The 22,387-nt window shown below is 38.0% G+C and overlaps 1 protein-coding gene and 1 long non-coding RNA gene across 2 annotated transcripts; one reads left to right on the top strand and one right to left on the bottom strand.

Moving 5' to 3' along the window:
- The first annotated feature begins 1,682 nt into the window (after positions 1 to 1,682).
- LOC131991630 (uncharacterized) lies at positions 1,683 to 3,852 on the top strand. The gene is made up of 2 exons (XR_009396152.1): positions 1,683 to 2,452; positions 3,225 to 3,852. It is a non-coding gene; the product is annotated as an uncharacterized LOC131991630 (long non-coding RNA).
- On the bottom strand, positions 3,807 to 21,976 carry slc10a1 (solute carrier family 10 member 1). Its single transcript, XM_059357100.1, has 9 exons — positions 21,798 to 21,976; positions 21,595 to 21,674; positions 17,869 to 18,101; positions 17,697 to 17,783; positions 16,865 to 16,977; positions 8,019 to 8,220; positions 7,143 to 7,321; positions 5,733 to 5,932; positions 3,807 to 3,997 (listed from the first exon to the last, which is right to left on the bottom strand). The coding sequence occupies exons 3-9, from the start codon at positions 18,067 to 18,069 to the stop codon at positions 3,936 to 3,938; spliced, it is 1,044 nt and encodes a 347-aa protein (XP_059213083.1). The 5' UTR covers positions 18,070 to 18,101; positions 21,595 to 21,674; positions 21,798 to 21,976; the 3' UTR covers positions 3,807 to 3,935.
- Between the last annotated feature and the right edge of the window lie 411 nt (positions 21,977 to 22,387).

Here is a 22,387-nt window from a genome sequence, read left to right as displayed (position 1 = left end):
TTCTTTGCCTCCAATTCATTTTGGAGGGCCTCCTTCTCTGCTTTCAGTTGCTTTGCAGACTGGAGCTGATCTTCAAGCTTTTTCTTCATTTCAGTCATGGTGTTCTCGTTTTCCTTGGTCTGCATCTCCATCTGGGCAAGACGGTTGGCCTGGGATAATTCCAGCTGTGCCAGGAGGGAAGACTTGTCCTCCTTCCACTGGATATGTCCAATCTTCAGCTTCTGATCGACCTCTTTAAGCGCAGCCACAAGTGCGTTGTTGTCTTGTTTTTGCTCACCTAGCTGAGACATAAGTGAGGCTTTCATCTTCTCGCGTACTCCAGCTTGCGTCTGCAGCTGGGCAAGATGAGTGGCCTTGGATTTTTTCAGCTGTGCCATGAGAGAAGACTTGTCTTTTTCTGCCTCCTTCAGTGAAGCCATGAGATGACTATTCTTGTCTTTCTCGGCTTGAAGCTGAGCCATCTTATCGCTATCCAATTGCAACTCCAATCTGTTTTTTTCCACAGCGTGCTGCTGCTTTGCAGACTGAAGCTCCAACTTCAGAGTCTCAACTTCAGCCATTAGCTTCCTGTTTTCATCTTCCTTGCCGTTCAGTTGAGCCAGACTGGAGGTTGAGCTGTTCTGTGTCTCCTTCCAAATAGACTCTTTTTCCTCCTCAAAGCGATGACGTTCAGTCTCCAGCAGATCTTGTCTTTTTGGCACAGCCTGAAGCTGCTTTGCAGACTGAAGCTCCACCTTCAGAGCCTGTACTTCTTCTCTCGTCTTCGCATGTTCTTTAGCTTCCATCTCCTGCTGGGCAAGACGTTGTTTTGCCTCCTCCAGTGAAGCCATGAGATGACTAATCTTGTCTTTCTCTGCTTGAAGCTGAGCCTTCAGTTTCCATGGATTTCTCTCCTTTTGCAACTCCGAGAAGTGTTTTTCCGCAGCCTGCTGCTGCTGCTTTGCAGACTGAAGCTGATCTTTGAGGGCCTCATTCTCAGCTTTCACCTGCTCCAGCTCTGCTTGTTGATCTTTTGTGTTGCAGGTCTGATGTTTGACATCCTTTTGTCCTCGAAACTGATCCATGTAATTGGCCAGCGTGTTCTTCTGCATTTCCATGGGGCTGTGGTAGAATTTCTTTGGGGGTTCATCCTCCATGGAGTAATCATCATTCATGCTTTCCAGCATTGCTGCCGCGTCGATTCCCCGCTGTTCTTTCTTTTTGCCTGGCATTGTCAAAGTATTATTTTTATTGGCCAGCGAGTTCTTCTGTATTTCCATGGGGCTGTGGTAGAATTCATCCTCCGTGGGGCAATCATTCATGAATTCCAGCATTGCCGCCGCGTCGATTCCCCTCTGTCCTTTTTTCTTCTTGCCTGGCATTGTCAAAGTATTATTTTCTTCTACAGTGTACTTTGAAATAACAATAAAGTGATCTTGAAGAAATCCTCTAATTCTCTCGGAACCAAACGGTTGATTGAGTCGAACTGTGTTTGGACTGAAACTTCTGTCTCCTATTCATAGATTTAGAAACAGGATCTGGTGACCTCGTGTGATGACATCATGAGTTCCTATCCTCATCAAAGCATTAAAGAACCAGAATCTGGTGACATCGTGTGATGACATCATGAGTTCTTATCCTCATCAAAGCATTAAAGAACCAGAATCCTGGTGAGCTCATGTGAGAGGTAAGAATGGCATAACTTGAACCGCCTGCCCTGTTAGCAACAAGTGTTCATGAAAAGTAATTAAAAAAACAAGTTTAAGTAATAAAAGTGTTGGAAGAGCTGTTAAATATATGTTCTGAAGTAATTACGAAAATAAATCTGAAAACACATCATCAGTTCTAGATTCTGAATATACTAGAAATTTGATGATGAATAAAAATTGAATGTCTAAAGTAAAAAATGTAGCTTTCATCAAGAATTAAGCTCCATGTTTTGCAGCATTCACATTATCATTATTCAACATCAAATGTATTGCTAGAAATATTTCTCTCTCAGAAGTAAATATGATTCTGAACTGTAAGACTTACCATCTAAACAGATCTTAAAGAGTATCGTTTTTGTATTGAATTCTGAACCACACATTGTGTGTTGAATCATATCAGGAGATGGTCAGATTGTCCCATTCCTAGAATATGCTTCATACTTTTATCAAAAGAGAAGTGACCAGTTTGAGCAATTTCAGCCAACCATAAGCCATTGTTTGATCTCATTTCTGGTGTTCTTTTGTTTTTATTTTATGTGTTTTTCAGTGAAAGGGCCAGCTGAGGTTATCAGCAGATAAAAAAAAGTCTTGAAAAGCTTTAGCAAAGTCCGCACCATGACTGAAGCTTTCAGAATCAATGACGTGGACCGGGGAACTATCAAGATGACTGCTGCAATTGCGGAGCTCAACATTGCGGATCCTGAAACCTTCAAGACCCTTGAGTATGATCCTGCAACTGAGACCCTGCAGTCCTTTACTAAGAGGTGTGCAACCCACATTACCCCTGAGAAGAAGAGCATCATAGAGCAGTAGTTCTCAACCTTTTTGAGTCGCGACCCCCAATTTAACATGCATGTTGTCCGTGACCCCCCCCCTCACTGCACACAATCTCCACGCACAGTTCAGATCATACAAACTCAGTTGATACAACGAATTTTGGACAAATAATGAAGCAGATAGCAACTAAAACATCTCCCTGTCTGTGCATTTATATATATTTTTTATATTTTATTTTACTTTATATATACTTTATATTCTACTTTTAATCTAAGTCCTTTGCGTGTGTGTAACAGTCAGCTTCAAGCCAGAGACTCCTTGTAAAGTAATAACTTGCTACTTTGTGATTTGTCAGAAAAGACACAAAATTACCCCAAAAAGAATCAAACTGACCACAAAATGACCAAAAAAAGGAAACAAAAGGAACAAAAAGACTAAAACACATTAACACATGAACACTTTAACACAGTGGAGACAGAGCTGACTTGTTGATGAAATATTAAAATGCAAGTGAGCTTCTTTGTTCAGTTAAAATTCTGTTATGTTATAGAGCAAGTTCAGGCTGTGAAAAGGCTGTGAGAGTACAATGTTTGTCAGTCAGTTCATTACATTTGTTCTAAGCTTTAACAAATGTAGTTTTGCTGATAAAGAGCTATAAAGTTTATATTGAGCTGTGCAGCTTTTATATTTTTTGATTCTGCTTTTCTTAACTAAATATTGTACAGTATTTTATATTGTGCTGTTTTTTGTTTTATTCAGGTACTATTTTATTCAGGTCCCATACAGCAGTAGCTGTAGGGACCAGTGCTCGGGGCGATGGATTTTTTCTTCTTCCTCTTCCGGACGCAATTTCGTCCCGCTACTAGTCCTACAACTTGAAGAGTTGCAGGACAAATGATATATCAAAACGTGCGGTTTGATCTTAAATACAAACCACCGTCATAACTGGCATTATCAAGGACACTGTACAGTGACGCACATTGTTCCAGCAGCTGTACAGTAAATTAACTGTTAATGTCACAGATCGTACATTTTCTTACAGTTGACTGTTTTTATTTTGTTGGGAGTTGTAACTCTCCTTTAGGAATAAGGTCAACGCTTCTTTTTTTTTTTTTTTGCTCAAAGAATTCTAGCATTGTAATTAAAGTTTTTATTTGTATTTTTTGGTTTAGGGTTTTGTGTACAGCATTGCAGACTTTTGTTTTACATAAGTGTACAATTGGTACTGTGACGGATGTTACTGTGGTTTAAATGAACATGTAGACAAAAAAAAAGCAACATTTTTGTACGTAAGGATTTTATTTTCAGTGAAAAACGTTTGTACACGTTTGTATGGTGTAGGAAAACGGTGGACTTAAACAATAAAATGATTTTAACTACATCGTAATTGATCCTCTTCATCTGTGCTTTTCTCTCCAACACACTGGATTCAGTCCATGTCATTAAAAAATACATTTGTTTAGAGCTCCATCATGCAGCTCCCTCAGTCTTCTCTTTCAGCTCGTCCTCTGTGACTGCTGCCTGGTATTTCTCTGTGGGTCAGACAGAACAGTGGGTTATCTAAACTTCTTAAAGGGCCTGGAAATTCTTGAAAACACTTAAGTTTTAATGCAGTGTCAAGGTCTACTTGGGTTTTGAATAAAGTGCTCAAAACTGTCAAGGTTATAAAAGATTCAAAGTTTACTAACAAACAGGTGGCACTCTGTAGAAAGCTATAAAACCTCATTTTGGTTGATTTCTAGCAGAATATAATCAAATCTAATGTAAAGAGGTAAAAATCAGTATTCTGTATGCACTGCAAATAAGTGTACTCTACTGCAGCTGTAAGGTGCTGCAAAAGCTTAAATGCACCTTGGAAATGCTTGAAATCCTTGAACATGTGTAGGAACTCCTGATGCAAACCTTTTATAAACTGGAGCTTTCCGTTAATACAGAATCGGCATAATTACCGTAAGTCCACATTTTAAACATGAAGATTCTAATTTATCAACATACTAATTTGTGAAAAATGTCAAGATCCCGAAGTCCTTTCTATTGTACTACATAAACCTGCACGTTGTCTTTATAAGGGTATTTCATTATTATTTTGCACCTCTAGCGCCACTATGAGTTTAATAAAGATAATGAATGTGCTTGAATTCGGATATCCTTGAAAAATGCTTAATTTCAACCAAATCTGTTGCTTCTTCTACTCAGTCATATAAACCAGAAATTGTTTCAGATAATTAAAAAATCCTCTCAACACATTTTAAATTAAGCATGATATAATCATGATTAAAACATGCAATTGTGTATGTTAACCTAAACAGCCGTTAAAATGATGAATTAATCCTGCAAACTGTTTTTCTAATCTCATTCACAGTAACAGAATCAGCATCAGTTTTATTTCATCACATATAAGGAATTTGCTGTGGTACATTGGTGCATAGGAGGCAAAGTACTAAAATACAATTTGAGATTAAAAAATATATAGAGATTAAGCAGCATGAATATAAAATGAGAAGAGTAGAAAATGTCAACATACCAAAATATATTTAAAAATAAATCGGAATATAAACAGCATAAATGTATAAAGATGGTTTAGTTTTTGATGTGCTAGTAAAGACCTTAAGAGGTTTGAAATTAGGGATGCACGATATTGGATTTTTTGCCGATATCGGATATGCCGATTTTTTGCAACGCATTTAGCCGATTACCGAAACTGATATTTTTAAACTAATTGCGGAGATCTTCATCTCTCTTCTGTAGTGGAATTAGCATACAGTATTGTGGAGCATACTTTTATCACATTGTTATGTAATATTCATTCATTGTGCAAAATAAGAAAAATACTTGATGCTTAAAACTGCATACTTATTTTGGACAATTGCTTTCAAATAAAATACAAAAAGATACATCCTACTAAAAACTTGGATGATGCTCTCCCTGAAATTATCAATAACAATACCCACAATCAGGGCAAATTTGGCCAATATCACAATTGACATAATAAGTAAACATGTGCATAATGTGCATAAGAGAGGTGATGTGCAAACAATAAAAAAAAATTCCGAACATATGACAGACATAGGTGCAGAGGCTGTGCATTTGGCCGATGTCTAATAGTTCATTTTTAAGCCAATATCGGCCGATACCAATAACGTGCCGATAATATCGTGCATCCCTAGTGGAAATGGTTTAAATTTTTCTTGAAAGTACTGAAAGTATTTTTACTCCTTAAAAATGCTGTACAAACTCTGATATTTACATGTCAGTTGTCAGTCTCACCTTTCTTTTTGAGCGTGTACCACTGGTGACCCCTGAACATCACGATGAGCACGGCCGCCTCCATCATCTGCATGGCGGCGTAGACCATGGGGAAGAGGAACAGCGCGCCCACCTGCTCCACGGGGAAGGCCAGTTTCAGGATGGCGATGCACAGCGGGACGTTCTGACAGCCTGTCTCCATCGACACTGTCCTCCGCTCCCTGAGGGGACACAGGGGGACAGAAGAAGAAGAAGAAGAAGAAGATTACTTTATTAATCCCACAATGGGGAAATTCAACCTCTGCATTTAACCCATCCTTTTAAACACACAAGTGAACACACCATGTAATGAGCAGTGGGCAGCACATTACTGCGCCCGGGGGTGCAAGGAAACATAAAGGAAAGCTCTTCATTCCCTGACACAGGGTTCGTACGGGGTGCTTGAAATCATTGAAAATGCTTGAATTTAAATGTTATATTTTCAGGGTTTAAAAGTGCTTGTAAATGCTTGAAATTCTTACTGTACTTCTCTTGCAATCTGACTATATCCATCCATAGACTATAGATAATCACATTTTCAATGTAAAAAATAATGAGTAGCCTATCTGAAATGAAGACCGTTCCTCCTAAAAGTGTAAAACCATCACTGTCGGTATGGTTGATGGAAATCTCCCCCTTTTAGCATGTAGTACTCATCTAAAACATGCAACTTACAACATTTGTAAGGTACTGGAAAAGCTTGAAAATGGACCTTGGAAGTCCTTGAAAAGTGCTTGAATTTGACCACTCAAAAAGTGTATGGACCTTGCTGACATGACAATACTACCTGTCACATCACAGCTCCAAACTGTACCATTTTAATAGGTTAAAAATTAATAAATATTTTGTAGTTATAATCAGGATTGAAGTTGGTTAAAAATGAACTTAGTCAAAGTGTAAAATAATATAGTATTTTTATAGCAGTTTTGGGAAGAGGACATTTGTATGTATTTATATCTAAATTATTTCTAAATCTGACATTGCCTCATCATTGACATATCACAGAATAGCATTTAGTATACAGTTTTTTTTTTCATAAAAACCTACAGTGGCATTATGTTTACAAACTGCCATTTAAAGGGTTAAAATTCTGCAAATGAATGATTTTTTTTTTACAGAGAAGTGGATAAAAATAATATATTGTATTTTTAAGCAGTTTTAATAGGCATACATGTCCTAAAATGCATCAGAATCAATACGGTTTGTAATCATTGACCAAAATAAATCCCCTTAACATTTAAAAGATAATGCCTTTGGTGTATAATAATAATGCTTTTCCATAGAAACAACTGATGTTAACAAAGGTAGATATTTAGATATATTTGGTACATTTCTGTCCTCATAGGACATCAGAGCAACTTTTTGAAGGGATGCACAAAGCAAAGCACTCACGGCTGGCTGAGCCTGGAGATCCAGGAGATGATGTATCCGAAGGCGTAGCCTGTGAAGGGCATGAGAGTAGCGATGGCCATGAGCTGCGGGGACAGCACCGTCAGGATGGACTCTCCGATCCCAATGCTGGACAGGGTGCCCAGTGCCACCACAGCGATCAGCAAGAAAATGATGCCGACCTGAGAGCAGCAGGACAGGACACAAAAAATGAAACATGAATTTACCTTTTATTTAGTTTCTGTGTAATATTCTATATTTCTCTTAATCGTGAAATTGTTTGTTTTAACGCTTTTAACACTCCAAAACCTCAAAATATTCAATTTACAATGACAAACAAGAGCAAATCCTTACATTTAAAAAGCTGGAAAATATATACATATTAGAATTTTATCATACAGAACTTTTTTCCCCTCATAAAAACCAACTGTGGCATTATGTAAACAAACTGGCATTTTAAGGGTTAAAGTTCTGCAACTTAATGAATATTTGTTATGATGTTGGTTGAAAAGGGGAAAAAATGTATTAATATTTAAAAATAAATAAATATTAATATGTAGTATTTTTAAGCAGTATTAGTAGGAATACATTGTGCCATCTAAAGTAAGGAAATATTTAATATAATAATTATTTCAAAAAATTAAAATTAAAGGATATATATATATCCTTTAATCATGAAATTGCTTGTTTTAACATTCCAAAACATAAAAATATTTAATTTCCAATGATAAATAAGTGAGAAAATCAGCAAATCCTCAAAATTAGTAGGCTGGAAATGGCAAATTTAAATAAATAAGTCAATCATGAAAACGTTGAATCAAACTTTATTTTACAAACCGTTTATTAACTCCTAAAGTATCCTCCGGTGTCTGCACTGACCTTTGTGATCATCTTGGAGTACTGCGGCCTGTAGTGGTTGATGAGGATGCCGATGCTGCAGGGTATGAGGAGCATGACCAGCGATGTGATGATTTTGAGGTAGGGCACCGAGTTCTGCAGGTCGAAGCCCTGACAGTAGATGTAGAGCAGCAGAGGCATCATGCCCAGAGCCAGCAGAGAGGAGCATGACGTCATCACGATGCTGAGGGGGATAAATAATAATAAAATAAATAATAAAAGACTGCTAGATATAGTCGTAACTATTGGCCGGCCAGAGGACTAAAGAACAATCTTCCCACAAGGCCCATTTAATTGGCTGATCTGGAGCTTTGTGGCCAATATTCAAGATCAGTAATTTATCTTCAAACCTCAGATTTTAATCCATCAAATGAATTCAAGGAAATATTGAACACTTTTAGGCAAATTTTGGAAAGTGATGAGGCTGAAATTAAGGAGTGAAATAGAGAATTACACTGACAAAATACCTATAAAAAACTGTTTTTATAAGGCCCACGCCTATAAAGCATTATTATTATTATTATTATTATTATTATTAGTAGTAGTATTCATAATTTTATTATTATTACTATTGTTATTTTTGTTATTATTATTATTATTATTATTATTGTTCTTGTTATTATTATTATTATCATTATCATTATTGTCAACACATAATTAATGTTATTCATATTTATTTTTCAATAATAATAAAATTATTTTCAATCAATTTTTTATAATAAATAAATAATAATTAAATTCTTTAATGTTGAGGGTGATGGGTGTTTTTAAATGTCAGTGTATTATTTCTGTATTTTTGTATCGTTATATATTTACTTATTTACTTTTTAAAGAAAAAGTCCTGAAAAAGTGCTAAGAAAAAAAAAGAAGCAAAAGCTTTAATCCCTTACATGAGCTCTATGGAGCTTGTAGTAAAATTGTTTTCTGAGGCAGACATTTATTAAGCCTATTAATGCGACTTAGAGAACCATGAAAATGTAATCATTTAGCTGTCCTTAGCTTAACAGTATGTGTGATGTGTAATGCATATTTCAGCCTCCAGAGGGCGCAGGTGGAGCTTGGGGCTTGTTAGCTGCAGATTGAACAGTTTCTGAGTTGCATGAGGAACAATTATTACAAGGTTTACTGGCCTCATTCTGCCCAGTTAAATAATACTATCTACCCAACAACCTGTCACAGTCAACTTTACACTGCAAGAAAGACTGTATAATTATTATAATAATAATAATATGATTCTGATTGGTCAGCAGCCATCAGGACCTCCATTAATGACCCGAGCGGTTGAGCTTAAAAGGGTTTTCTATCAACTTATTATAATCATATCGTAGTTTTATGATCAGACCCGTGATGTCCTAGAGGTCGTCAGACTCCAGTAAGGACTGGAAACACACCACTGGGTAAAACATCATCCATTACAGCTTTATGAGAACAAGGGCGAAGGTTGTTGAACTTCACCTTAATAAAGGGCCGGTTCACCAAAATAACGAAACAACATATTTTGCAGCCCTACAGATTTAATATTGGGGCTATTTATTTGTAAACATAGGATATATATATATATCCTATGTTTACAATATATATATATAGTCACATAATTGTGGCATGGCATCAGGTTTTTTTGCTATCTGAAAAGAAGTTCACTGCATAATATTCATTTTTCGCAACTTCAATCACTTTGCAGATTCAAATTATTAATCATAAATAATAATAATAACAATAATAACAATAACAACTAGAAAATTTCCTCTGGGGAAATTCTGAAAGGGCCACGGGGGCTACTGCCAGTGTGTGTACACTATGATGAGATTCTTTTTTTAATTTATTTATTTATTTTTGGGGGGGGGCATTTTGTAGCTTTATTGAGAGAGAGAGATATTGAGAGTGAAAGGGGGAGAAAGAGGGGAAGACATGCGGGAAAGGGCTCCGAGCCGGATTTGAACTAACGAATTCGAATTAACTATGCCCTTAAACCTCAAAATGTGTGTGTGTGTGTGTGTGTGTGTGTGTGTGTGTGTATGAAGCACATGTATGCATATGTGAGGAGTGTGCGAGCTTACATGCATGTGTGTGTGTGTATCTGTAACTGTGATCACATCAAAGATCAAAGGATCAATAACATCAAAGCAATCGACAGAATTAACTGACACCTGTTCCGGCATAGTGACAGCAGAGGTGGACAGACTGAAATTTCTGGCCTCGAACAGAAAGCATTTTTGGCAAAACCATAATACCTATCATTGATCCGACTTCACTTTGAGCGTCCTGAGTTCTCCCTGAACGTCAACATATGTTATTTTTTAAAGAAAAATGAAAAAATAGCTTTGTTAGAGCGATCTACAAAAACTGTTACATCTCCCTTTTTCAGAAATCTTCCTGCGTTTTTAATATGGGAGCCAATGAGGCTGTTGATGCATGTTGGTGGCGCATCTGTGTGTCCTATGTCCAAACTATAACTCTGACAGCTTTACCAGAGGATTGTGAGTGAGAAGACAAATTTTCCTACGTTTCTATCTATAAATTATTTCTGTAGAGTGGAATCTGCAGCCTTGAGCGCAGTTTTCAAATTTATTTTTTGACAATTTTTTCTCTCCCTCTACACTCTGGCGATGTCACACACTGTGACACGAACATTCCGTGCAATACACACCCATTATAATCTCAGAATTTCTCCAAAAATGATCATGATCATTGAACAGGGATTGATAATCGAAACGTGGATTAATACACCGATAGACAAGACTTGTGTCTACTGTTTAAAGTTTAAATAGAGTCTCTAGGTAAAATTATGCCGGAGGAGTAGACGTTTAAAAATCTCCAATTATTGTTCTTTTTCCCTCATTTTTTTTCGGCCGTCCCATTCATTCCAATGCAAAATTTTGGGCAGTTTTTCGCGTCAATTGTCATACATATGCTTTAAACACGCACGCACGCACGCACACACACACACACACACACACACACACACAGGTAACTATGTGATTTTAATTATACACACACACACACACACACACACACACACACAAACACACACACACACACAGGTAACTATGTGATTTAAATTACACACACACACACAAACACACACACACACACGTAACTTTATGCAATTTTCGCTACACACACACACACACACACACACACACACACACACACACATTTTGAGGTTTAAGGGCATAGTTTGAAATCTCTGAAGAATCTCATCATAGTGTACACACACCGGTAGTAGCTCCCGTGGCCCTTTCAGAATTTCCCTAGAGGAAATTTTCTAGTAATGAACTTACAATACCAGTAAATATTAAAAATAAAAAAATCATGAGCCCATCAGTGATGAGGGTCACATGTTGATTACAAAACAGTGTGTAAAATACCATTTGGAACATTTTTTATTATGTAAATTCATTTTATTTATCAGTTTCAGTGTTATTTGAACCATTACATCATAATGTCACAATATTATACCCTCTCTATTAACCCGGGCTTGGGACCGGCACTGATGCTGCACCAGCGTGTCTTATCAGAGGCTAGATTGGTGTATTGTTGTTTATTTTTATAATTTAACTGGTGTTAAACTATGGGAGAAACCTGAGCAACCAGGAGAAACCCCTACATGAGATCATCACTGACTCATTATGATCGTTTTTTCGAAATATACACAATATATTTACGGGAAAACCTGAGCGATCCAGGAGAAAACCCTACACTGACTCATTTTAATCAACGTTTTTTTTTAAATATATATAATATATTTATGGGAAAACCTACGGAGCCCCTAAAGGGACATGGTGAAAATAAAATAAAACTTTGGTTTCCCGTGAGCACGAGATACTTTTCTGGTGAGCACGAGATATTTTCTGGTGCTCACCAGAAAGTATCTCGTGCTCACCAGAAAGTATCTCGTACTCACCAGAAATGTTTCTAGGCTCCGTAAAAACCTGAGCGATCCTGGTAAAAAAACCCTACACTGACTAATTTTAATCAACGTTTTTTCGAAATATATACAATATATTTACGGGTAAACCTGAGCGATCCAGGAGAAAACCCTACGTTTTTTTCCAAATATATATCCTACTATATATTTACGGGAAACCCTGAGCACCAGGTGAAAACCCAACATGAGATTGTCAGAGAGGGGGAGAGGAGTTTTTTTTTTTTTAAATATATACATTGGGCCAATTCAGAGTGTTGAATTAGCCTATATATTTTTGGGAAACCTTGAGCACCAGGTGAAAACCCAACATGAGATTGTCAGAGAGGGGGAGAGGAGTGGAGGAAGAGAGAGCTACTGACAGGCAGCAGCCTCCTCAACCACCTTATCGCCATGGACAATCCTATTCTTCTCCTCCTTCTCTTGCATTTTCCTCTTCATTCTCTCCAGCTCCGCATTTCTGTCATCGATCTTCTTCTTGCCAAACCAGAAGCCTTTCCTCTTACTGAATTGGTCGAGAGCGATGTCCTGCCAGCTCTTCGTCTCGGCCAGCTGGTCCTTGAACCTTTTCTCTAGGTACTTGCTGTCTTCCCTCATCCCTCTTTCCTTGGCCTCCCAGCATTGTTCCCTGGCCTCCCAGCTCTGTATTTGTTCTGCTAGGTCAGTGTCCCTCTGGTTTGTTATTGCCAACTGTGCCGTGAGGGAAGTCTTGTCCTCCTGCCACTGGAGTTGTTCAATCTTCAGCTGCTTCTCAACCTCTTTAAGAGCAGCCACAACGGTGTTGTTGTCCCGTTTCTTCTCCTCCAGTTGAGACACATAGGACTCTCTGGCCTTCTCGCTTTCCTCTAGCAGGGAGGTTTTCTCCTGCTGCCATTGGAGACGGCTACTCTCAAGCTGATCGTCTAGCTCTTTCTTCAGTGCAGCCACGGTATTCATGTGTTTCTCTGCCTGCATCTCCGACTGGGCGTAATATGTGGCCTGGGATTTTTTCAGCTGTGCCAGAAGGGAAGTCTTGTCCTCCTGCCACTGAAGATGTCCAATTTCCAGCTGCTTCCCAACCTCTTTAAGAGCAGCCACAACGGTGGCGTTGACCCTTCTTTTCTCATCCAGCTGTGCTAAGAGGGAAGACTTGTCTTGCTCAGCTTCCTTAAGTGAAGCCATGAGATGACTATTCTTGTCTTTCTCAGCTTGCAGCTGAGCCATCTCATAAAGCAGAGTGTTCTCCAATTCCATCTCCACCTTGGTTTTTTCCACAGCAATCAGCCTCTTTTCAGCACGGAGCTCGTTGTTCTTTGCCTCCAATTCATTTTGGAGGGCCTCCTTCTCTGCTTTCAGTTGCTTTGCAGACTGGAGCTGATCTTCAAGCTTTTTCTTCATTTCAGTCATGGTGTTCTCGTTTTCCTTGGTCTGCATCTCCATCTGGGCAAGACGGTTGGCCTGGGATAATTCCAGCTGTGCCAGGAGGGAAGACTTGTCCTCCTTCCACTGGATATGTCCAATCTTCAGCTTCTGATCGACCTCTTTAAGCGCAGCCACAAGTGCGTTGTTGTCTTGTTTTTGCTCACCTAGCTGAGACATAAGTGAGGCTTTCATCTTCTCGCGTACTCCAGCTTGCGTCTGCAGCTGGGCTAGATGAGTGGCCTTGGATTTTTTCAGCTGTGCCATGAGAGAAGACTTGTCTTTTTCTGCCTCCTTCAGTGAAGCCATGAGATGACTATTCTTGTCTTTCTCGGCTTGAAGCTGAGCCATCTTATCGCTATCCAATTGCAACTCCAATCTGTTTTTTTCCACAGCGTGCTGCTGCTTTGCAGACTGAAGCTCCAACTTCAGAGTCTCAACTTCAGCCATTAGCTTCCTGTTTTCGTCTTCCTTGCCGTTCAGTTGAGCCAGACTGGAGGTTGAGCTGTTCTGTGTCTCCTTCCAAATAGACTCTTTTTCCTCCTCAAAGCGATGACGTTCAGTCTCCAGCAGATCTTGTCTTTTTGGCACAGCCTGAAGCTGCTTTGCAGACTGAAGCTCCACCTTCAGAGCCTGTACTTCTTCTCTCGTCTTCGCATGTTCTTTAGCTTCCATCTCCTGCTGGGCAAGACGTTGTTTTGCCTCCTCCAGTGAAGCCATGAGATGACTAATCTTGTCTTTCTCTGCTTGAAGCTGAGCCTTCAGTTTCCATGGATTTCTCTCCTTTTGCAACTCCGAGAAGTGTTTTTCCGCAGCCTGCTGCTGCTGCTTTGCAGACTGAAGCTGATCTTTGAGGGCCTCATTCTCAGCTTTCACCTGCTCCAGCTCTGCTTGTTGATCTTTTGTGTTGCAGGTCTGATGTTTGACATCCTTTTGTCCTCGAAACTGATCCATGTAATTGGCCAGCGTGTTCTTCTGCATTTCCATGGGGCTGTGGTAGAATTTCTTTGGGGGTTCATCCTCCATGGAGTAATCATCATTCATGCTTTCCAGCATTGCTGCCGCGTCGATTCCCCGCTGTTCTTTCTTCTTGCCTGGCATTGTCAAAGTATTATTTTTATTGGCCAGCGAGTTCTTCTGCATTTCCATGGGGCTGTGGTAGAATTCATCCTCCGTGGGGCAATCATTCATGAATTCCAGCATTGCCGCCGCGTCGATTCCCCTCTGTCCTTTTTTCTTCTTGCCTGGCATTGTCAAAGTATTATTTTCTTCTACAGTGTACTTTGAAATAACAATAAAGTGATCTTGAAGAAATCCTCTAATTCTCTCGGAACCAAACTGTTGATTGAGTCGAACTGTGTTTGGACTGAAACTTCTGTCTCCTATTCATAGATTTAGAAACAGGATCTGGTGACCTCGTGTGATGACATCATGAGTTCCTATCCTCATCAAAGCATTAAAGAACCAGAATCCTGGTGACATCAGATGATGACATCATCTGATGACATCATCTGATGTCCCCCCATGCATAATAATTATTGTACGGAATGCGTGTATTGCACGGAATGTTGTGACATCACCGCCAGAGTGTAGAGGGAGAGAAAAAACAGTCAAAAAATAAATTTGAAAACTGCGCTCCAGGCCGCAAATTCCACTCTACAGAAATAACTACTATTTTAGTAATAAAACAGTAAAAACAAGACTAGAAAATTTCTTCTATGGAAATTTTGAAAGGGCCACGGGGGCTACTGCCTGTGTGTGTGTGTGTGTGTGTGTGTGTGCGTGTGTGTGCGTGCGTGCGTGCGTGCGTGCGTGCGCGTGCGTTTGAAGGATTTGTATGCATGTGTGAGGAGTGTGCGTGCTTACGCACATGTGTGTGTGTGTGTGTGTATCTGTAACTGTAATCACATCAAAGATCAAAGCAATCAACAGAATTAACCGACACCTGTTCCGGCTTAGTGACAGCAGAGGTGGACAGACTGAAATTTCTGGCCTTGAACAGAAAGCATTTTTGGCAAAACCATAATACCTATCATTGATCCGACTTCACTTTGAGTGTCCTGAGTTCTTCCTGAACGTCTACATATGTTTTTTTTTTAAAGAAAAATGAAAAAATAGCTTTGTTAGAGCGATCTAAAAAAACTGTTTTTTTTTCCTTTTTCCAAAATCTTCCTGCGTTTTTAATATGGGAGCCAATGAGGCTGTTGGTGCGTGTTGGTGGATCATCTCTGCGTCTTACGCCCAAACTATAACTCTGACAGCTTTACCAGAGGATTGTGAGTGAGAAGACAAATTTTCCTACGTTTCTATGTAAAAATTATTTCTGTAGAGTGGAATTTGCGGCCTGGAGCGCAGTTTTAAAATAAATTTTTTGACAGTTTTACCTCTCCCTCTACACTCTGAGCGATGACATCACACACTCTGACACGAACATTCCGTGCAATACACACCCATTATAATCTCAGAATTACTCCAAAAATGATCATGGTCATTGAACAGGGATTGATAAAAAACTATATGACCTATCGAAACGTGGATTAATACACCGATACACAAGACTTGTGTCTACTGTTTAAAGTTTAAATGGAGTCTCTAGGTGAAATTATGCCGGAGAAATAGACGTTTAAAAATCTCCAATGATTGTTCTTTTTCGCTCATTTTTTGTCAGCCGTCCCATTCATTTCAATGCAAAATTTTGAGCTGTTTTTCGCGACTTATGTCGCAAAAAAATCATATTCTGTAGAGAAAAGTAATAGCACACCGATCCCGATCAAACCGCACGTTTTGATATATAATTTGTCCTACAACTCTTTAAGTTGTAGGACTAGTGGCGGGACGGAATTGCGTCCGGAAGAGGAATAAGAGCACTGGTCCCCACAGCTATTGCTGTATGGGACCAGTGCTCAGTGCGATTGCCCCGAGGCCCTAATAATAATAATTAAAAAATATATAGAAATCAACTACTGAATCATTGTATCATTATGTATGAAGCTACTCAGCAGAATATTGAGAAAATGATATTAACCCTCCCTTTAGCAGCTGCAACATTATGGATGTTTACATTTTAATGCATCAAATAATAATAATTTAATAATATAATAAATAGTATTCTGAAATTAGGTATTCTGCATGAGAAGAAGTTTTTGGTTTTTTAGATATATTGTGATAATATTTTAGATGTTAAACAAGATTTTTAGTAGTATTGTTACACTGATACTAAGTAAAATATCTAAGTACTTCTTCCACCACTGATGTGCACTATTAACACTCTTATTGCTTCATATATTTGTTATATCCTAAAAGAATAAGCTTAACTACATTGCATAGTTTCATCACTGCTGTTGGCTAATTTTAAATACGATTATTTTATTTTTTCCTGATCTCCAGCTGAGCTCACAAAACGTTCAGGTGCCATCAGCCTCTGGAGCTCTGGTCTTCATATTTGTGTGTCAACATAAATATATAGTAAGTGTGGCTGTTACACTATAGAGTGGGTGGTGTGTACCTGAGGTTCATGTCTCCCTGCAGAAACAGGGTCAGGATGTTGGAGAGGGATCCTCCAGGACAGCAGCCGCAGATCAGAACCGTTACAGCCGCAATTTCCTGCACCTTGAACGCCTACAGCAGGAAACGATAAATAACTCATACAGTAAGCTGCTGATAGTTTATTGTATATACAGTGCTTAACAAATTTATTAGACCACTTGTAATAAAAACAAGAAGACATAAATATTTTTAGAAATCTTTCAAGAGCTTGTTTAAAATTAAAATGTTATTGTTATTTATTTGGCAAATAATACTACTAATAATTAATAAATAAACTGAATTCACCTTTTTATAGCCGAATTTGATTAATTAAAAAAAAATTACCAAGTGAAACATTCAACCACTAAAACTCAATTTCCTGTTAAGTAATGCAAGTAAATAACTATAATTTTACATTTTAATCAAGAAATAATAATGTACTTTACTATTTTTACAGGGTTTCTTTTGTAAAACAGTCAATTTGAAAATTCAGGGATAACAATAATAATTATATTTTAGCATTAAAAATATAATTTTGGTTAAAGAGCTTGTACAGACTAATCAAAAACAAAAACAAAAATTTTTGGTTATTACTAATGCTGATAATTTAGGACAGCTGTGGCACAATAATGTGGTCTAATACATTTATTAAGCACTGTACATCTATCTATCTATCTATCTATCTATCTATCTATCTATCTATCTATCTATCTATCTATATATATATATATATGTGTGTGTGTGTGTGTGTGTGTGTGTGTGTGTGTGTGTGTGTTTAGTGTGTTTATAATCTTAACAGCAGGAATACCAACCTTAGCTAAGCTGAAAGCTGCCAGAGGCATGATGCCAAATTGGGCCAGCGCTGCTATCACCACGCCCTTCGGTTTCATTATGTGATGCTGAAAAGAAGAAAGAAACTGTTATATGATTATATTTTCCCTCTTTACCTTTCCAGGTGATGGATATGTCTGCGGCTGAACTAACCTTGATCTTGAGCAGCTCCATGGTGCATCCCATTGACACCATGGTGGTGAACATGACCACAGACATTAAGATGTTGATGATTTTGTCCATCACCGGCGACATCACCTCTGTGTAGGTGGAGCTGGCGTTAGCTGCCGTCTCGTTGAACATAAAGCTTTGATTGTGCAGGAAATCAGAGAACTCATCCTCCATGTCGTTCATGTTGAAGCAGCAGTCGAGGTACAGAGATGTAACTTCAAAACAAAAAGGTAAGAAAATAGATCAGGTGAGCACAAGGATTTTAACTAAGCCACCAGACCCCATTGACAAAAACAATAATTTTACCTGGCAGAACATTGAAGTAGCTGATCTACCGCTGCCTCAAGTAGTTTGTTTGTGTTATCTTGTGACTCCGAACAAACCCTTCAAACCTCCTGTTATGTTTGTTCTTTCAGGAACAGTAATAACCCGGGGCATGTTTAATCATCCAAAAGTGTCAGAAACTAAACTCCATTGTTAACCATTTCAATCATAATTTATTGGAATGTGTTCTTTACCTCTTACAGATCATGGTTCAATGACGATACTTCACTCATTTTTCATAAGAAATGTTAAAACTTTTTTAATGTACATTGGAAAGACCTTGGAAAGACATTGATTTTTTATTTTTATTTTATTTTACATTTAGTTTTTTTTTATTTTCATAAAAAAATACTTTTAATTATTTTTGTTTAGATTTTTAAACTTTGAAATTGGTCAGTATGACCCACAACATAAAAGGAGGGTTAAGGGCGCTTGGTTAGTCCGAATCAGAGTGAAATTGATACATTTGGTTCGTTTTGTATTTAATCTGATTTGCTTTCACAGTGCAGAAATATAAGCGGACCAAATAAAAGAAAAAGATTTGCAGAGGGACTTGTACAAAGACGGTAGTGGTGTCTTGTTCATGAACATTTTGTTCGCTTTGAACTACTCTTTTATATGACTGGGCAGTAATGAGTATTCTCAGTGAGTGATTCGTTCATTTTCACGCAGTAAGAGTAGAGCTGTCTCAATTCTCATTTGGTTTAAGGGCTAGGTCCAAGGCGTTGGGCTACGTAGCACTTGGGAGGGCTTTGAGGAATTTCCCAGCATCCCTCGCGTAACCTGTCACCGAAGTTTTAAGTGGCAAACTTTAAGGCAGCGATGGCTCAAGTCAAGGAGACACACTAATCTAAGTATTTTTAGCATTTTGAAAACAGAAGTCGTGTAATGATAGTATGTTAAAGTGGTTTTTAATTGTCAAGTTTGTTTCAAATCACTAATTAGTCGGAGCAGATGCTAATATTCCAGTGCTGCTTTTCATGTAGGGGGCTATAGAGCTAGCTATATATATATAGTATATATACATGTATAGCTATATAGCTTGTTTTGACGCGACTAATATTGCCTCCTCTGTTGATGTGACAGTCCGCAAGCGTCAAGCGATGGTGATGGGGGGTGTCTCATTTCTTAGGGGAATGTTCTTACCCCTGACTTCATCAACTCTGTATTGAGGGGCAAGGGGAAGACTCAGACAGAGGGGTAGGGGAAGGGGTGGTAATGGGATTTAGCCTGAGTCTCTCGTTCAGGTCGGTGGGATGAGCAGTAAGCACATCCATTTGATCACGACCGATCATTCATCCCGATCGGTCTTTCCTTCTTTTGTCACGTGACGGCTACCTTGTCACTGTAGAGGATCTAAATATATACATAATGTAATATAACATAACATAACATAAAATAACATAACATAACAGTCCTTGGTTTTCACATGGTTTGAATCGGTTGTGACATTTGTTTATTGTACTTTGTCAACTGGAGCAAACTGTGTTGCCTTCAGTGTTTAAGAACCGCACTCTTTTTTAACACTGCTACAGCGCTGCACTAGTTAAAATGAACAAAATAACTTAAAAAAGACTTGAACCTCCCATCACTAGAAAATGGAGGGCTGGAAACATACTCACAATATTATTTCTTATTGGTTGGAAATAAATAAACAAAGCAACATGGAGCTGAACACACCCCGAGTACCTTTGATTCTACTGGCCGTAATCCTTTTGCACTAAAGATACCTTTTAGACTTTAAGTGCATCTTGCAGATACATGCTTTTACTGCAGGAATACTATCTCTTAAAGACATCTCTTTTACAGCTTTTGTGACCTATTATTGTCAAATTTACAACCATGAGCAACAAGCAACCTGAGATAGTTTATTATTATAATTAAAAAGTTGGCTGACTTATCCGTGCATAAGTGTTCATTGTTTCTGAACTAGCAGAAAGGTCACCGTTGTGTTGATCAGCACTTCTTTTCAACGGTATAATCTTTCAGTTCAAAGTACACATTATATGATCTGACAACCTCTCACCTAACAGTCTATGCACTTTAGCTCCACAGTCTCAAACATAAAGCTCTTGTAGCTTTTACACTGATGGTTGAGAGTATTTCCATATCTTAGCCTGTTTTGGTGTATGTGGTATGATATGATTATCAAGAAAATTCAGAAATTGGCCGAGACAATACTCTGAAAATTACTTGCTAGATTTGTGAGTTTTACATTATTTAAAATAGATTTGATTAGCATCTGCAGCAGAAAACACATTTAAATTGTACACTGCACTGTCTATGTGTGTTTTCAGCGCACATAGAGAGAAAAACTGTGTTGGCAGCACCTCATTTAAGTATTTATAGCCTGTATGTATTTAATATTGCACTATAATGTAGTTATGCACAGATATGAGTCTTTATTTAAGAACAGTAAGTCAGTTCTCCTTTTAAAACACACTTTATATTATTTCAGCTCTTTATTATCATTAGTTGTCTCCAAATCTGGGTGCCCACAGAAGGAGGTTTTGCTGTATGAATCAAGCTCTTTCTGTTTTTCTTTTTCTTTTAAGAAAATCTTTTCAATCTGACTTTTAATTTGGAGTAAAAAATATAGTCTTAGTTTACATGCTTTTATACCTGGTGTTTACTTATTTTATTCTGTTGGCTTTTAATTTTACTAATTTTTTAAAAATTGTTTTAGTTTTGCAAAAATTGAATTGTTAATTTTGATTTTATTTATTTATATATTTTTTTCTTTGTTGTTTCATTTAAGCACTGTGGTCTACAAGCTTGTATGAAAGGTGGAATATAAAAAGAGTTGTTGACAAATACATAAAGTAAATGCTTATATCTGCTCACAACTACATCATAAAATTTCATTAAAAAGTTTAATATTTATCTAATGATTTCAAATGTTGAAAATGGAGGGACTCAAAAAGTTATTCATTTGAAGAATGTTTGACAAGAAATATTAACAAAAATACATTAAAAGACTAAAGCTGATAATATAAAAACTAATCAAGAAATCAAGAAAAAGAACTCACATTAAAGTGATCATGATAAGCCAAATTCATGCAGGTGATTTCCAATAAAATAAAAGTTGCAAACTTTACCTAATGCACTGAAATCTATTCCTCTTTTACAGTTTTATTTTCAAAGATTTAAGCAACAATACATCTTTCTGCAGACAGTTGTTCTGGCTTATCTGATGAAAAACACACATCGCCTGATTTCTCCAAACCTCTCTCCTTTGTGCCTCGATGCCGAGTTTAACCTCCATCTCCAGAGTTCACAACCACATCCTCCCTGCCGGCGTGCTCACATGCTGCTTGCACACAGATTACCTTCGCAGGATTTCTCATATCTATTTTGCACCCATAAAAAATAAAAATAAAATACCTCAGAGCTTCAGAAACGTGTCACTCCACTGCAGGCTGACTTCACAACTTGTTCTGAAGGCGAGAATTGCACACCTATTCCTGCAGGTCAGTTTGTAGGAAACAGAAGAACAACAAACAATGTATTCTGCAGAAACAAACACTTAGAGAGTGTAAAAAGTGACAGATTGGTTTTCAGGTGTGTTTCATAAATGGTGTTGTTACCTGTAGGGCCAGATGTGCCTCTATTCCTCTCTTCTCTTCTTTCTGAATCCAAATCTGCTCCTTGTATGTTGCCAGTGGCTCTCTCTGTCACAAATGACACATGGAGGCTGCTGGCTGCACAGAGGTGCCATCTAGTGCAACAGTTGACTTCTGCAGCGTGAACGGCACATGAGAGACAGCAGATTTGATAAAACTTGATAAGTATGTATTTTTGCATGAGATCAAAATGTGTTGTTTTGCTGTAGGACACAATGTTTTCTCTGTGTGGCCATGGAAGGATGAGATCTGCAATAGAGTCTGCTTTGTGGAAATTTCAAAGTAAAAGCATCCTGTCATTGTTTGCCAAAAGCATGAATAGATGATTGTACAGGCCGAATGGGAACTTGGTGCCAGGTCACCCTGGCCATCACCTACAAAATTCCACTCAAAGAGCTGCATATTGACCACAAAGACACAAAATGACTACAAAGAAAATGTAAAATGACCAAAAAAGGCAGACGCCACGCAACCAAAAAAAGACACAAAATGACTACAAAATGACACAAAAAAATTATCACAGAGAATCATAAAGCAACCAAGAAGACAAAAAT

This window comes from Centropristis striata, chromosome 18, assembly GCF_030273125.1.
Source record: "Centropristis striata isolate RG_2023a ecotype Rhode Island chromosome 18, C.striata_1.0, whole genome shotgun sequence".
In the NCBI taxonomy this organism is placed as follows: domain Eukaryota; kingdom Metazoa; phylum Chordata; class Actinopteri; order Perciformes; family Serranidae; genus Centropristis; species Centropristis striata.
This window is presented reverse-complemented; position numbering and strand designations above follow the sequence as displayed.